Source organism: Populus euphratica, unplaced genomic scaffold (genome assembly GCF_000495115.2).
Source record: "Populus euphratica unplaced genomic scaffold, PopEup_1.0 scaffold183.1, whole genome shotgun sequence".
Classification (NCBI taxonomy): Eukaryota; Viridiplantae; Streptophyta; class Magnoliopsida; order Malpighiales; family Salicaceae; genus Populus; species Populus euphratica.
The window spans coordinates 1-18,240 of record NW_011500064.1 but is presented as its reverse complement, the minus strand read 5'-3'; the positions used below and the strand labels follow the sequence as shown (position 1 = coordinate 18,240).

Here is an 18,240-nt window from a genome sequence, read left to right as displayed (position 1 = left end):
TATATATATATATATATATATATTAAAAGAATATTCAGATAAAAAAAAGTCCCTAAAAAGGAAAGAAAATGTTAAAAAAAGCACGTAAACTACAGTATCCAACTTCCAGATCTATAGCAGAGAAAAGAAGAGGAAAAAAGGAGAGGTGAGCAGAAGAGTAACATACAGGTTGAATACTCCCAAGTCCCGGCGAACGAAAAATATACGGGAATCGCAAATCAGTGCTTAGCCTAGCGGTAAAAGAGGCTTGTTTCCTTTTACTGTATCTGGGTTCGAGCCCTGGCGTGCATGTTTGTGACCCTCGTGGTGCCTTACATGCCTACTAGATTTGCAGGGTATTCAGTGGGTCGTGGGGATTAGTCGGGGTGCACGCAAGCTGACCCGGACATCCCAAGTAAATTAAAAAAAATATATATATACGGGAATCATTCAGAATTCCGAGCTTCCATTACTTGAACACCCCGGCACAAAGAAACCCTTAAATTAACAAGACAAGACTAGAGAAGGGACAAGCAGGTGATATTGACATGAAAAAGGCAAATTTACTGCATAAAAAGGAATGCGTAAGTTTTGTGCTTCCAGTCTCTCGGGCAGCTACATTAGCTGCAGTCAAAAATCAACTTTGCTGCTTCCTCGAAAGTTCCAAAGCCTGTAGGATAGTTACCGGAGTGTAAAGGAATTATTTTAATTTAATAATTTAAATTATTAAATATTAAAATAATATAAAATATATTTTATAATTTTATCTAAAACCTTAAAAAAAATTTGGATATAGTATTAGAGTGGATATAATATCAAAGTTTTGATAATCAAACGATCATGAGTTTAAATTTTACAATTCTTATTTATTTGATAATAATTAAACAAAAGATAATATGAATATATACAAGTATCAAGCCTATCAAGAGTTTAAATCTTACAATCCTCATTTATTTGATAATAATTAAACAAAAGATAATATGAATATATAAAAGTTTCAAGCTCAAAGGCCTTTAATTTAAGAGAGTGTATTAGAGAATAATATAAATCATATTTTAGAACCTTACCTAATAATTTAAATTTTTAGGTTAAAATGATTATTTGACATTAAATGAAGTTTTAAAAGGTAATTTAAATTATTTTTTAACAGATTTTTTTAAGTAAAAGTTTTTAAAATTAAAACTTATATAGACTCATTTTATTTTATACTTAATTTTTATTAAATAAACAAGGATGATGAGATTCGAACTCATCATCGCTTGGTCATCAAGACTCTGATATCATTTCAATATAATAATTTAAACTATTAAATGAGATCCTAATAAGTGATTTAAAATATTTGTTAAAAAACTAATTTAAATCAATAATTTAAATTATTAAGTAACATTTTAAAAAATAACTTAAATTATTTTTTAACATTTCCTATCTAAAGGTATAACTTTATAGTAGTTACTTGTTTTTGGTTCAGAATACAAGGAACTAGTGTTGTTGGTGTGGTGAATAATTCTGAATTAAAAACAAAATCACTCTAAATTTGTTGTGCTATAGTTTTTTTCCTTCCCTTTCAAGTTTCCTTCTTTTTATTTCTCTTGGGTTACAAAATTCAAACAAGCTTCTTCGAGTTATGAACTTAGAAGATGAGAGAAAATGGAGAAAAAACCTAATAAATAACCTAGTTGATATATAATGATTATATATCTGTAATGCATTGTATATTGCATATTATATCTTATTTTTCTATCTTTTTCACGGGTCAATAATTATTCATAACTATTATTTTAATATAAAAAAATTCAATCAGTTAAAAATTAAAAACTAGATAATAAAATGATTGTGAATTAGAACTCATTATTTGTTTTTTTCCAAAGGTATTGTTTTAGGGTAGCGAAGAAATGCCAACATGGACCAATAACTTTCGAGAGGTTGCTTGGGGAGGATGGCCTCGAGAGGGCAAAGTGACATAACACTCGAAACATCAAATTGGCCCAGCTAACCAACTACATTTGAATCCACTTAAAATGAGCCCGTGAATTCAATTAATACCCCCTCCCCATTGGACAGTGCCTAAAGACCACACAGGCTAGCTATAACGACCAGTAAGAATTCGATACATGTTATACCAGATTACTGACCCCGTACACGTACCGTGTGCTGGATTATTTTTTTAATTAAAAAAATATAAGAGATAATTATATTTTTAAAGAAATGAGATAAATTCAATAATTAAATTCAATTTTAATTAACTTAATAATATAATAAAAATAAAACAACAATAACAAAAAATAAATAAAGAAAATATGCCTTAAATCCCAGGCCTGTGTACCTGGACTGCTATTTTTTTTCTGTTTTAAAGGGATGAATATACCTATTTTTAAATTTATTTTAACCATAAACATACCTGTAAACACTTTTTAACACTTTTAAAACACTAAAAAAACAACCTATCAATCTATTAAATCCAAAAAAACTTTAATTTAATAGTAAGAATTATCACTAATATAAAACTTTCTTTTTATTTGTTGAAACTGGTAACTACTTTCTCTTCTTGCATAGAAAAAAACTAAAAAATTAGAAAAATAAAATATGATTTCAAAATATATTTTTTAAAAATTAAAGGGACCAATCATATTAAAAAAAAATAAAGGACTAATTAAAATGTATTTTATAAATAAATTTGAAAGCACCAACTTTGCTACCCATGTTTTTTTTTACTCTAGCCCCTTGTATTTCAATTCAACCTTTCATTAAAAAACATGTAATTAAATATTATTTTGGGTTCAAAGGTTTAATTATGCAAAGAAAAAGTTTAAAAATAAAATTAAAAGTTTTGAAAAAATCACCATTTCGATCCACATTAATTTGTGGGAGAATTAACAATACTTTTATGCACAATAAAAATATTACATACTTTATAGTTTTTTTATTTGATTATAAGAAGTTTACTGAAACATACTATACTGGGTCAAATTATTATTTTCTTAAATATAAAATAATATTTAGATCATATAGAATTATTTGATATTATTATTAAACCAAACTTAATAAATCAATATTAAAATTTTTAAATTTGATTTCTTATTTAAGTTGATTTTCAAAATAATCTATATCAGAGTCGCTTTGATAAGATCTAGTTAACTTGACGGGATAAAAAAACAAATAAGATGATTGATAAAAAATATGTCTTGACTTTATAAAAAATATAAGATGATATTGTTTTTTAATATTAAGATGGAGATATATTAGATCGATCATGAGTTCATGACTTAGCCCTTTAAATCTATAACTTAGATCATAAACTCTATTAAATTTAATAATTTTATTTTTTATTAAAAATACTATTTTTTACTAATAGACACTCTAAATGAATATTTATTTGAGACTGATAATTTTATACAAAAAAATTAAAATAAATTACAAAGATTGTTGCTACCTAATTTTGACATAATTATAATAAATTTTTAGAAAAAATAAAATAAAAAAAATCCAAAAATATATATTCTTGATACATTTAAATTATTTTTAGCATTTTCAACGTTGTTTTAAAAAATTTTAAATTTTATCTTTTTAAATGTGTTTAACTTTTGATGCTTTATTTTTTAAAATAATTGATATTTCTTATTAAATTGATATTGATATTATTTTTTTTAAAAAATTCAAAAAAAATTTTTTTAAATAGAAAAGTTAAGTGACTAATATTTGAAAAGTAAAAATGTTTTATCTATAAATAAGAATTCAAACAACACACGGGAGGAAAAGATTTTAAAAGTTTCCCCATACCAGCTAAACCTTTTCACCCTTCCTCTCCATACCCCCATTCCCGGTCCCAGCTTTCCCAGCCACCCTCTGTCCCTCCATCTTCCCCCCGACCTCCCTATCTCCCCTCAACCAACCGACCATGCCCACAGACCTCCGTCTCTTCCTTCAGCCGCACACCGTCCCTTTTCCTCTTTCAACCGTCCCCCATATTCTCCTTTCCCCCGATCTGTCCGCCTCCAGACCAGCTCCCCTCGAGAACCAGCCAAGACTTTTCTCTTCCCCATCTCCAGTTCCCTTCATCTCCTTCGACCAGAACCGCAGCCACCTCCCCTCTCTCTGTCATTTTCCATCTTCTGCAACCATCCTCTCCCTCACAGACCCATAGCCTCAGCCATGAGCCATGAGCCATCTCGATTCAAAATCAATATAATATTTAAAGGTAAAATTAAAAATAAAAATAAAAATGATAAGGAAAAGTTCGGAACATTATTATTTTTTTAAATAGAAAAAATTCCTTAACTATTCATATCAACCATTAAAAAAAAATAAAAATAGGGTTCCATGTTTTTTTATTAGAGTAGATAATGCCGGCATAAATATCACCTTTACACCCCCTTATTTGTTTCTTGCTTTTTAATAAAGCACCCAAACCCCTTATTTGTTTCTTGCTTTTTAATAAAGCACCCAAAGCATGCTTCCCTATTGTCGCACGTGTGTGGCGTCGCGGCGAGTTTTCTATCTTTATTCGGAAATATTGTCTATCTATCTAGTAAATATAAGGGGATAAAAAAATATTGTCTTTAGTTGGTGGAAAATGGATTGAGAGTCGCCATCTAGTATTTTGGTCACTAGAAACCCTAACTGGTCTTAGAGATTTGGTACGGGGACTGGTTGCGTAAAGGGAAGGTATTAGCACCCCAAATACGCCCTACCTAAGGTAAGCTGTATTGTTTTATTGTCCGATAAAATCCAAGGTTTTTTTTTCATGTTTTCTAGCTATTGGTTTGGTTTAAGAAAAGTCCTCCTCGGTAAGAAGATCCTTATCTTATCGGGTAACTCTAACCTAAATACAAGAATTTAATTTTCAGAATACATCTTACGTATAAGATCATAACCCTAGATATTAAAAGAAAACAAAATAATTTTTTTGGAATTTTTGAAACATTGGCCTAGTTCTCATGGCTTGAATAAACTGGTTATTAAAGCCAAAATGCATGCTAATATATATATATATATATATTGGAGAGACTAGGCCGTAAGCATGAAAACAAAATATATATATATTTTTTTTTATGACTTAATAAAAACTGATATTTTAATACCGGATTTGTATCTTTACAGTATAAAAATACAAATCGATATTGATCAAAATACAGTAACAAAATTATCAAAAATCACAGATTCTTTGAAGAAAATTTTCTGGATGGGCCAGACCTGCTCCAAAAGGAAACTAGGCCGAAATCAGCCAAACATATAATGAGCCCCATTTTTATAGGGCTGGACTCAGCCCAGCCGTGTGGGCTGGGCTGATGTTCCAGCCCGTAACAAATAGTAACCGGGTACAAACAGTAACTGGGCTGATGTTCCAGCCGTATGGTACTGTGCACAGTAACTAGTGAATTAATTAGCAGTTACTGTGCATTTGCACAGTAACTGCTAATTATCTTCTTGCTTGCAGAACGTACACAGTGCACGTTCTGCACGCAAGAAGACGACCCTAAACAGTGATGAGGGGGAGGGAGTTACCTGAGGTGATGAGCTGACGGTGGTGCTGGTGGCGGTGGCCTGAGGAGTGGTGTGGACGGTGGTCAACCTTTCTTTTTCTTTTTTTTCTGTGTTTTTCTTCTACTCTGTTCTCCTCTGTTTATGTTTTATTCTTCTGTTGCTGACAGTGCACGGTGGTTGTGCTGTTGTTGGTAGCACCGAGGGTGGTAGAATGGCGGTGGTCCAGGGGGTGAGGCTCGGTTCTTCTTCTTCTCCGTGCAAAGACCCCAATCTCTGTTTTTCTCTCCTCTACTGTTTTAGCTTTCTCTCTCTCCTCTCTCTCTCTCTCTCTTTTCATTCAAACTTCCTCCTTCCTATTCACTCTTCTTCTTCTTCTTCATTTTCTTTTTCAAAAGCTCTTCCCTCCCCTCTTTTCCCCCTCTCGTTTAAAAAATTGTCTCTTTCTTTTCGTTTCCCCTTCCCTTTTGTTCCAACAAAAAAAACCCCCTCTTGTGTTAACTTGTGTTAATGTTAAGGATAATATCTATAGGCAAAAGAGGAGCGGCTTGCTATTGCGCGTGGGCCTTCTGTTGCGCATGGGAAGCAAAGGAGACACCGGGTGAGGTCTCCAACGGGGGCATGAGGCTTTAAGTTTTGGGAAAAGGAAATGACACTGTCTAGTTTTTTTTTTATTAATTATTAATTATTTATTTTTATTTTCGTGGGGGCCCAAAATGGGTTACAACACCTATGATGCTAAGCAGGATACATCTCCTTGTTTTTGTGATTTAATAGTATATTTTTAAAAAATTATTTTTTTATTTTAAATTAATATTATTTTTGTATTTTTAAATCATTTTAATGTTTTGATATGAAAAATAATTTTTTTAAAATAAAAAATAAATTATTTTAATATATTTTCAAATACAAAATAATTTTAAAAATAACTACTATCACGCTTCTAAACACATTTAATATAAACAAAAGGAGATAGGGGTAATTAAAGGAATCCAAACCTAATTATACACATCAATATAGATTTGTATTTCGTTATATATATATATATTTTGAACAATTGATATTTCAAAATATAATTCTATCAAAGAATTATATTCTGAAAATTTATATTAAATATGACGAAGAGTTATGGCATAAAATTCAATGGTTGTCTAGATCCAACATCGTTTTCTCATTGTTTAATTATTGACTATTAATTATAACTATGAAAAATTATATATATTTTTTATTGATGAAGAATCCTCGAACCTGTTCCAAATTTGATAGGGGAAAAAATTGTTTCTTCCCCCCAATCTAAGTAACATGGAACAATGATGAGTGGAGGATAACTTATCCGAAACCTACCCACTGCATGCGCATGCCATCCCTACTGATCTAAAATAGAACGTTCACACTAAAAACTGCGACGATTAGGAATTAGTGGAGTTCCAGGGGGACCTCGAAGGTCGGTTTCATGGCACCTTTTGCTCTCCTATAAATTATAAAGGAATATAGATATGATGAAGCTAAAGGCCCTTTCTACCCAGAAAGCTATGGAGATGCAAGATGCTTCATCACCGTTAGCATGCACGTTAGGTCTATTGGATTATCGAGTTGGATTCCTCAAGCGCAATTGCTTGGCTTGAAAATGAAGTGGGTTGCAGACCATGCTTGGAGAATGAAGAACACTTTCGATGCAATTGCTTTGCTGTCTAGTTACAGGCTCTGGAATCAGTTAGTTATATCCATGTAATTGCTAATGAGCTTGGTTGTAATGATACTAGAACACTTTGCTTTTGTTACTCTTTCTTAGCCAGCTCCTCACAGATCTCTTGCAAATCAATCGTTTATCATAAACAAAGTTGATATAAAAATAAAAGTATTTATCTTTTTAATTCTTTAGCCTCACACAGACAACTAATTAATGATTTTATATTATCACCGAGCATGCCCTCGATCGGTAAGTAAATGTGAGTACTGGACAGGATGGAAATATTATGAAATAGAACAGGGATAGAAATTGGAATAATTTATTATAGTTATTTAATCCGAGCCTAGCCGACTCAGTAACCTATCAATCTAGAACATATATCAGGCTATGTTTTATTTTAAATTGGTTTGGAGATTTACCTTATCAACCCTAACAAACCTTGTTCATTTAGCTAAATCCTAGTGAGACTCAATTAGATTAATTTTAAGGATTTTTTTTAAATTTTTTTTGTCCAAAACAATATTTTTAGATAAAAAAATCAAATGTTTCATTTAAAAAAAATGACACATTATCATTTTATAATTGACCTAGCAACTTATTTATAGAGTATTACATGTAACAAACTATAGAAAACAAGGAGGATAAATAGATTTTAATTTTTTACTTAGCTAAATCCTAGTGAGACCTAAATAGGGAAATTTCAAAGATTTTTTTTTAATTCAAAAGGATGTCTATTAGAAAAAAATTCAAATGTTTTATTAAAAATATGACAGAATATTATTTTATAATTGACTCAATAAAATGAGTTCTAATAATTATGTAATCTACTGATTAATCCACACACGCAAGCATTGCATGGTATCCACTCGAAAATAAATTCGAAATTGCTTAACTAGCTAGACAGTAAGTTCAGTCATTGTGACCTTACTGTTAAATTCAAAGAAATTATCAGAAAATGAGAGTAAAAATTCAGATAAAAGACGTATTTTATAGTATAGAGAACAAAAGAAGAGATTATTTATATAGAGCAGAACTCATTAACTTAATTTCACTAATTAATTTGTCTAAATAATTTATACTATGGGCCTCATAATTTATATATTTGCATGAGTGCACATAGTTTCAAGCAAAATATTATGTCTTAATTCAAGGAATCGTATACGATTAATGCTGTAAAGTCAATCATGTGTGACAATTTTCCAATTTGATATCGAATATTAAATTAAAAAAACCATAGCCATATAGAATGGAGATTAAGTATAATTTTCTTGATTTTTTTCTTCTAGATGGAAAAAAATAAGAATAAATAATATGTAATATCTTTAGATGCAATCTGACTGTAATCTAATTAAATACGTTAATTAAATCAAAGGAAAGATCTCATGAAACTTATCCATCGCATTTCTTAATCAAGAACATGTGTACCTCATTTACTTCCTATAGGCTGTGTAGTGGAATCCTTGAAATAAAACATACATTGGTACAATTGCACACGAGATTTTTAATTATCAGACAACCTTTCCACGCTACAATTAGAAAAGAAACAGTAGCCATTTCTACCGAGAATTCTCTGTGGGAGTGTTTTTTTTTTAATTATCAAATATGGATCTCATTAATTCGCATTTTTGAAAAAGCACAAATAAAACATTATTTATAAAGAGACATAAAAACAAATAACATAGCAAAATCCAGGTTAAAAAACCCAATAATTAATTGGGAGGAGAAAACAACACAATAGTAGCTCAAGAGATTATTATGAGAATGGTAATCCAAGTTTAAAAATCAAGACATGGATGAAGTTTCAAGCACTATATATTATTAAAATGGCTTACCTTATGGGTTTACTAGGAATTCAACCGACCTTTTTCTAGCATTGTATTAAAAAAAAATCAGTTTAGAATTCATATAGTTTAACTTAGCGGATTTACTTCTCAAAATCTAAACGATATTCTTGTTTTATTTCTTAACAATGTAGCTTTGAAATTAATTTTTTTATAAACTTATATCAGTATGTCTGATCTTTAACCAATAAAAAATCAATGTAGGCTGAGTCGACGGAACACGTCTTCAAAAACAATAATTTCGAAAGGGAATAGTAGAGCAAGGGTAAAGCAAAAGGAAAATATAACAAAAAAGTGTTGGACACCTAAGGTGCTTAGCCTATCCCCTTGCTAAAACAGCCGAGCTAGTGATGTTCATCAAGCGGCCACTCATAGCATGACAAAAAAGGTTACACAAAGGAGCATGACAAATTGTCACGTGTAGTGACCCCGCCGGCCATGCCATGATCATAAATACATTGTGGCTTGTGGGGGAACCCATAAACCCACTTGCTTTCCTTTTAATGCACCAAAAGAACTAAAGGTATCGAGGCCATGTGTTTTTTTGACCCATTTGTGTAGTGACATTGTACCTAATAGTTTTCTATATGTACACACATGTTTCTTGTTTCTAATTAGATTACATGCATGTGATTTTCAAAATTAAATTAAATTCTTATCTAAAAAATAACGCAAGAAAATTCATGATTCGATTTCCATTTTGGTTTCTTTCTTTATTGTTGTCGGAAAAGGCGAGTTCATCATATATGCAAATAAATACACATGTTAAGGCACATGCTTAGTTGACTGTAGTTTTTCCCTCCCTCTATATATTTGAGCTAGCGTTTCGGTTCTAATGCAAGAAAGGTCAAGAGAGAGTAGCTAGTTTTGAGCCCAGAAGTGTTACGAGGCATGGGAAATATGAAGCGCATACAAACACCCAAAATCATTCTAGTTCCATATCCAGCACAAGGCCATGTTTCTCCCTTGCTCAAGCTAGCCTCTGCCTTTCCTGACCATGGATTCGAGCCGGTGATGGTCACCCCCGAATTCATCCACCGTAGGATCATATCAAATATTGATCCGAAGTCTAATATTTCATGCATTTCAATACCAGATGGGGTGGAAATAGACATGCCTCGTGACTTCTTTGCTAATGAGAAAGCTATGGAAATAAACATGCCAAGTCACTTGGAGGGTCTGGTTCGGAAATTCAATGAAGATGGTGAGGTGGTGGCGTGCATGATTGTTGATTTTTTAGCTTCCTGGGCTATTGAAGTTGGCCATCGATGTGGGGTTCCCGTGGCTGGATTCTGGCCTGCCATGCTTGCTACATACCAGTTGATTGCAGCCATACCTGACATGGTTAGAACTGGCCTTATTTCTGAAACCGGTAAGTGATTTTATTTACATTTCTTGCGATCAAATAAATCCCACCATCATCATCACATAGTAATGATATCATTTGGTTAATTTTGAAGCATCGAGATGAAATTTCTTTTCTATCGGTTTTAAGAAAAATAACCATAGTTGCATTCTTACAGTAACAAACCACTTTTTTTGGTTGTTGCATGAAGTACTTTAATATTTGAACCAAAGTAATTAAAACTATACAAAAACTTGTGTTGCAAATTGAGTAGGTTAACTGAGTTAATCGTAATCAATTTAAAGTGATGTTGTTTTATTTTTTTTAAATTAAAAATAATTTAATTTTAAACTTTTTTTATATAAGAATCCGAACTAGATGCTAACCATGTTGATTGGGTAGGAAATCGATAATGAACTTTGAGTTAATTTTTAAAAAATATAACATGGCCAAGAGTAAGGTGAGCTTCAGGTTGATTTATCCTGTAGAGTTTTTAAATTGATAATTATTTTATCAATTAAATTAAATTTTATATATTTTTTAATGTTTATTTAATGAATTTAAAAATATTAAATTAAATCAATAATACAAATAATAAATTATAATTGAGTTAACTTGAATTAAACTAAACGATTTATTTTTTTTACACCTGACAAACCAAGCCAAATTCATCAGGAACTGGTCAAGCATATTAATAAATATGAGGTAATTAATTTATCAATGCATTTGTCGACTTTTAACTCTCTTGTCTAACAATCGTTGAATTCAAGGACATCAAATCGAATCAATAACACGAATAATTGGTATATCCTCCAACCAGGCTGATGTTGTTCGGACTTTCACGATAACATGGTTTACTATTTTCTTAATTTATTCCATAGAACTAATTAATCAGACACATGCCCTAGATCATGTAGTAAGCAAATTTGTCGGGTCAACCAATTAAGAATTATTTTAAAACGATCACTATCATGCAGAGTAATTATGATGAGATTAGTACACATTTCCATAATTGCTTTGCATGATTGAGAGCATCATTTTTTATGCAGAGGAAGATCAAAGTGTACGAAAGCACACTGTTTTATTCACAATAACTAAAAGAAAACGAAACCATTAGGTCAGCTTTCACGTGAACAAATTCTATAGAAGGTGTATCCATTAGTAATTAAGGACAAAATTTAAAGCTGAAACCTTGGATTATACAAAGATCATAAAGTAATGAAGTTTGGAACCATTGTAGAATCTAGGATCACTAATAGGGATGAAAGGGTATCCACATGTCAAGTTTTTATTTTATTTATATCATATTAATTATTTATCTTGTAATATATATATTATTTTGCATGAAGCTAGCAGAAGTCAGTTTATTTGTACATTCTACTGTTATAAGTTTTCTAATACAATGTTTTTATCTGAATTGGCATATTGTTTAAGTGTAAGGTTGCACATGCGTTCTATAAATTTTTAAAGAGCTTGCTGGCATTTGGCAGGAAGTCCTCAACATCTAGGTCCAGTATGCTTTCTACCTAATCAACCTTTGCTATCTACTGAAGATCTTCCGTGGCTAATTGGAACTCCAGCTTCAAGGAAAGCAAGGTTCGAGTTTTGGACAAGAACCTTAGATCGATCAAGAAAGCTTTCATGGCTACTTGTGAATTCCTTTCCAGAGGAATGCATTGATCATGACAAACCACAAAATGGTGCATTGCTAGAGAACTCTATGGACCAACCACTCATTTTCCAAGTTGGAGCATTGAGTAAGCATCCACTAGTTAAAAACCCTAGCTTCTGGGAAGAAGATATGAGTTGCTTGCAATGGCTAGACAAGCAAAAGCCTAGCTCGGTTCTTTACATTTCATTCGGAAGTTGGGTTAGCCCAATAGGAGAAGGAAAAGTGAAAAAACTTGCATTGACACTTGAAGCAATGGGACAACCTTTTATTTGGGTGTTAGGGCCTACTTGGCAAGGTGGGTTACCTTTTGGATACATAGAAAGAGAGTCAAAGCAAGGCAAAGTGGTGTCATGGGCACCGCAACTGAAAGTATTGCAACACGAGGCTGTAATGTGCTATCTCACACATTGTGGATGGAATTCAACAATGGAAGCAATACAATGCCAAAAATGCCTTATATGCTATCCAGTTGCTGGAGACCAGTTTGTGAACTGTGCATACATTACCGAGAAATGGAAAATTGGAGTAAAGATCAATGGATTTGGGGAAAAAGAAATGGAACAAGGCTTGAGGAGGGTGATGGAAGATCATACGATGAATGATAAGTTAACGAGGCTGCATGAGATAACCATGGGAGAAGAAGCCAGTGTAGTAATGATGTCAAATCTCACAACTTTTGTTAATGACTTCAAGGAGCAAACAAATGGATATCCTAATGAATTATCAATGTAGTTTTAGTTGGTTTTTTTTTCTTGAAATTGTGGAGACGATTTTTCTAATCTCATCATTACAAATTTATAGTAGACAGTTTTATATATTAACAAAAAATATATAAGATGTGGGTGTTTCACCGTAGCACAAAATATCTTTGAAGATGATATCTCTAATCTTATCAATATAGATTTATAAAATAGTTTACTATGAATTGTAAAAATAAAATATTTTTCTGTCTTTGGATGGTGGAAAAAATGGAAGCCTTGGACATTGTGAGGACATTTTTATTTTTTCCAATGTTTTATTAGTCATTAAAAATTATTGGAGGGTATATTTGTTTTTTTCATATTTTTTATATAATAAAATGACTTATTTACCCCTAGGGACAAACAAATTTAGAATTATTGGCCAAAGTTTCATTTTTTTGTTTTTTTTTTTTAAATTATAACTCATGATGAATGACATAAATAACATGTGTATTATTTAATTATATGATCAATTTAAATTCAGTACTTGCCGGTAAAGAACTCATTAACCTGATTTATTATAAAAATAATATTATTAATTATATAATAAAATAATGCTGTATATATTTTCATTCTAATAATCAAATAATATATATATATATATATATATATATATATATATTTATAATAAATCAGGTCAACGTGTTCGTTATCGGCAAGTACTGAATTGAAACCATGCCATTTCAGAGTCTGAGAAATCATCAAGTCTTGAACCTTCACACTTGAACGTGTGCTAATGTGTGAAGCAAAAGCTCTAACAATTTGTGATGTAGCGGAAACTTACGAGGAAGTAGGGTGCCGCCTGCTTTCGAATCTTCGAATAAAGAAGCAATATACTCGAATTCACAAGTTCAGAGAATAGAAAATTCTTTATTGATTCAAAAAATACCTTACAATGAAAGGAGGCAGCCTTTATATAAGCTGCAAAACCTAATTTGATTAGGATTATAACTGTTTAGGAAAGAAATAACTGAAATAAGAAAAAAACACTAAAATTCCCAAAAGTAAATAAATTCTGATATTAAGGCATAAATCGAAAGTTCTAAATTTAGGAAACAATCTGGCGAAAGGGCCACTCCAATGGCAACTGCACTAAATTTAGTAAACCTTTTATTTCTGGAACTTTCTCTGCAATCTGATATACCAATCTGTTCTACTCTCTGCCATATGTTCTACATCTTGTTAGAAGGCTCATAACCTACGCAGTTGCTTGCATTAAAGTATACAAGGTTCCTTACAACCCTGTAATATCATCAAGAAGTTCTGAATATCTACAGATGCACCACAAGATGCACGTAAGCCAACAAGTTTCTTGCAGTCCAGGCTGATTTGCGTTATTATATTTTCCAAGTTTTTTGAACTCCCAAGTGTCAAATTCTCCAAATTTCTGAAGGCAGAAGACATGGAAAAAACAAATCAACTCAGAAATCACCTTGACGACTATATGCTTCGCAATATTCGAATTACAGATTTCAATACATAATTGCATGTTAATTGTGATATTAAAAGAGAAAATTTGAAATCATGTAAAAGTTTGGAATTTCAAGAAAAAGAATCAAAGCAGATGCTAAGTCCAAAAGCAATTTTTATAATTTCTTTCTTTTTTAAGGGTATCGTTCGACTAGCAGCCGAGAATAAATTCTCTCCCAGACAATATCAAGAGCGCACCCTTAACGCTGCTTGCTGGCTCGAAGGTTTGAACCCAGAAAAGTAAATTAAGGAAACATACCTTTTTAACCTCTAAACCAACCCCTTGAGATAATTTTGTTTTCTACGAATAAAAGTGATTAAATATAATGTCAATTTTCAAGTTTAAGATTTTGATTAGGTTAGAAAACCTACTCGTTGCAATGTTCCTCAGAACCTCTGTATTACAGTCCCTTGGAAGACTAACAGCAGTGAAATTTCCATGGCTACGACCAACTGTGATTTTGATAAATGCATCGGAAAGACATCGTCCCGGTTTATATTTTCCCATGAATTTATCCAGCAAAGGAACTCGAAGTCAACCAATCCGATTCAATAGTTTCAAGACCCCATTTTTTTTTTCTATATTCAGCCTCAACCCCAAATCTTCTCTCTATAAAGAAATTTCAGATTTCTAAACTCGATATTCTCTCACTGATCCCTCATTCTCTCTCATACCCTAAGGAATGTGGTACTTACAGGCAGAACTAGGAGTTAGAGTTTGAATTACGAGCTGACATGGTGTTCTGAGGTGGTTAATTTCGCTGTTGTTTCAGTCTGCTTGATTACTTATCTATGGTGTGCTCAACTCTCTTAATCGATCGAGCTAGTGCGTACGACCAGTTTTTACTGTACTCTCAGTGGATTCAGAATACTTGCAACTATCACCTACTCTTGCATCCGATTTAGTTAAATCAAGTTGAATTGGAAGGAGAGGGCTTCCTTCATCCGTTGGATATCCTAGTCAATTTAATCAGAGTTTTTTTTTTTTTTTAAATCACCACTAAAGATTACACAAAATCAAATCTTAAGAAAATTAAAATACGAAAACCAATAAATTTTCATCTAGAAATCACAAACATTGATCATTGTAAAAAATCATTGAATAAAATTGAAAAAATCTTAAAACAAAGTCAAAGATCTAAATTATTATAGTTACGAAGAGACAAAAGTATATTTAATTGAGACAAAACAATAGGTGGGTTAAGATTATTTAATTGAGACAAAGTCAAAGATCTAAATTATGTATATGTATTAACAAAACAATAAAAGCTCAAAATGTAAAACCCTGATCATTTGCCCCACATGGTCTCGATAAATCAAGGATGATAGTGGGTATATTTGCACACTGTTTTTAGGATTCGATGGGCGTGGGATAATATATTCTCTACACTATAGACAAATTAAGATTAGCGGGGTTCGAAAACCCTAATTTTATCAAAATCTGGAAGTATCAAAACCACGTCCCAATGATTTTCTGGTAGCCTACGAAATTTTGTAGTTGATGGATCCCATGAAACTGAGATGGCTCTCGCAGAAATGAGGCTAACAGCCCATGCAGAAATTGAAGGATAAAAGCACCCTAGGAAATCAAGGATCCAATAGTCTTAATCAAGCCTAATTTTAAAAAGGTAGCCCACCCACTCTACAACTTTCATCTTGTATTAAATAAAATATGACCGGTCCTATTTCTTTAAAATATATATGCTGGAAGTACAGTGTGATTTTGTTTGTTTAAGGTTGTTTTTATGGTTGTAATTTAAAAAAATTAAGTTTTAAAATAATATAGTTAAATGTGATTAGTTAAATTTAAATATGTATTTGGTAAAAATTATGATTAAAATTTATACACAGCAAAAAATATGTATAAAGTTTTTTTGTAATTGTGTAGTTGCAATTTTTTTTAATATTTTTTATTTAAAAATATATAAAAATATTTTTTTTAGTTTTTAAAAATAATTTTTGATATAAACGCATCGAAATGATTTGAAAACACAAGAATAATATTAATTTGAAGTAAAAAAGATAAACTTTTTTTAAAACACTTTTGAAATACAAAAACAATCAAGAATTTTACAAAACTTAATTATAAAAATATATAAAAACTATTTCTAAAAAATTATATTTCAAACTTAATTTTTTTAGTAAATCCTACAATAAAAAACACAATTTAATATATTACACAAAAGATGCAATTTTTTGCATCGTAAACACAAAAGATGCAATTAAACCAACAAAGCCGCCCCCGAGTATTCCCTATTTTCTTCAATATGCCATATGTACAAGAGAGTGGAGATTCAATTATTATGGAAACCAAATCTCTTTGCTGCCTAATTACAACTTATATTTGACGACAAATAATTTTATCGAAGGAGGTTTTTTTTTTTTTTTTGGTTATAATTTACGAATGCATTCATAGAAATTTAATAAATGCAATATTAAAAAGAAGATTCGAAAACTCAAGGAAACAGGTAAATCATAGCATATACATCCACAAAATAGAGGCACACAACGCAACAAATGCCACATGCAAAAAACTAATGTCATCCAAGCCTCAGGCACACAAGCAGCAAAAATATAGTAGAGGTGATCATGAGCAGCACCGGTCCCGTAACTGAACACCATCTTCAATTTGAAATGTAACCATCATAAACAAGGTCGTCATGGTCAATTACACCGTCATCGTAATCGTGCAGCGTTGAACCTTCACAATTGAATGTCTTGATATTCGAAGCGAGCTCCAGTACCGCTTCATCATCGGAGTCAAAACCTAAGCAGTCGCGTACATCTAAATGTACAAGGTTTTTGCATCCTTGCAATATTATCACTAGATTCTCGAAATAGATCCGGGCCCCCCTGAGAATCAGGAACTTTATATTTGGAAGATTAGTGACAATTGCCGATGCCTCTTCTTCCTGAATGATTGCAGATGATATCCGCAGGCCAGAAAATTTATTGCAGCAAGGCTGATTTGGGTTATTATATTTACCAAATTTTCAGAACTTCCGAGCCACAAATTCTCCAAATGTTCCCACTTCCCTATGAGGGATGGAACAATGGATGATTCACAGCGTATACTATCATAGGGCAATGACAGAGTTATCAAGGCAGGACACCTGAAAAGAATCATTAAAACTTCTCATCTTCTTGTACTTTAAAACACTCTTAAGAATATGTAAAAAGGTGACAGTTTCTCAATAGCATATTTGTGTGTGTTTGTGTATTCTAGTGTTAGTTTTTGTAAAGGGAAGAGAACTTACTCATCTGCAACGTACTTTGCAACTTCTTCTGTACAGCCATTTGGAAGATAAAGACCAGTGCAATTCCCATGGCTACGACCAACAACAAATTTGGTAAATGCATCCACGGAACAGTTTTCAATTTTATATTTTTCCTTAAATCTATCAAGCAAGGTAAAATCCAGTTCTGAGTCCAAATCTTTAGGGAAAACAAGATACTTCCAACACGAAGGATCAAGGCTGGCTTTGTACCATGACTTGCACACGAAAGGGACATCCAATAGAAGTGATTTCATGCCTACCCTTCCCAGCACATTCACTAAGCCGTAAAACTCTAAATCCTCCCACTTTCTTTCTTCCATTTCTATACCTACAGAAAGAAAATGTTTTTCAGCAATTGTTCAAACGTTGGATTGGAAAAGATATGCAGGCTGGAAGAGTAACATATCCAAACTACAAATCAAATACTTTGATTCCTTCATTGCCAACAATCAAGATTCATATGCCATTTCTTTCTAAGATCGTTAACCTGAACACAACATATATTTATATATATACACTAGCTATGCTCATGCGAATGTCCAGGCTTACTGTCAAAATACAGAAAAATGAAGGTAATTTTGCTTTCAAAACAAGTACGGGGGATAGTTTAACCATAGATCATACTCAACAAGCCAGAATCAATCTATAAACATCAGCTAAAAGTGGAAAGATCAAGATCATTACCTGAAATTCCAAGAATTGTGTGGCCAAAGTTGAAGACATTCAAGGATGGTATACTCGATGGAG

General features: G+C 31.9%; 3 protein-coding genes across 5 annotated transcripts in view; 1 reads left to right on the top strand and 2 right to left on the bottom strand.

The window, feature by feature from the left end:
* LOC105108138 (60S ribosomal protein L27-3-like) overlaps positions 1-11,880 on the bottom strand; it is an 18,068-nt gene extending 6,188 nt beyond the window's left edge. The window contains exons 1-2 of one of the 3 annotated variants that reach the window (XM_011002328.1): positions 11,869-11,880; positions 4,061-4,069 (exon numbers count right to left, since the gene is read on the bottom strand). The gene's annotated coding sequence lies outside the window, so the exon portion shown is untranslated. Of the gene's footprint in view, positions 1-2,512; positions 2,523-4,060; positions 4,070-11,868 lie in introns of those variants that run through there. The other 2 variants (XM_011002329.1, XM_011002330.1) reach the window with 2 other exon arrangements.
* Positions 9,629-12,784, top strand: LOC105108139 (UDP-glycosyltransferase 82A1-like). Its single transcript, XM_011002332.1, has 2 exons — positions 9,629-10,360; positions 11,824-12,784. Exons 1-2 carry the CDS (start codon positions 9,880-9,882, stop codon positions 12,735-12,737), a joined length of 1,395 nt encoding a protein of 464 aa, XP_011000634.1. The 5' UTR covers positions 9,629-9,879; the 3' UTR covers positions 12,738-12,784.
* A 3,846-nt stretch (positions 12,785-16,630) lies between these two features.
* LOC105108137 (F-box/LRR-repeat protein At3g48880-like) lies at positions 16,631-18,234 on the bottom strand. Its single transcript, XM_011002327.1, has 3 exons — positions 18,178-18,234; positions 17,473-17,821; positions 16,631-17,328 (listed from the first exon to the last, which is right to left on the bottom strand). Exons 2-3 carry the CDS (start codon positions 17,811-17,813, stop codon positions 17,085-17,087), a joined length of 585 nt encoding a protein of 194 aa, XP_011000629.1. The 5' UTR covers positions 17,814-17,821; positions 18,178-18,234; the 3' UTR covers positions 16,631-17,084.
* Positions 18,235-18,240: the final 6 nt, after the last annotated feature.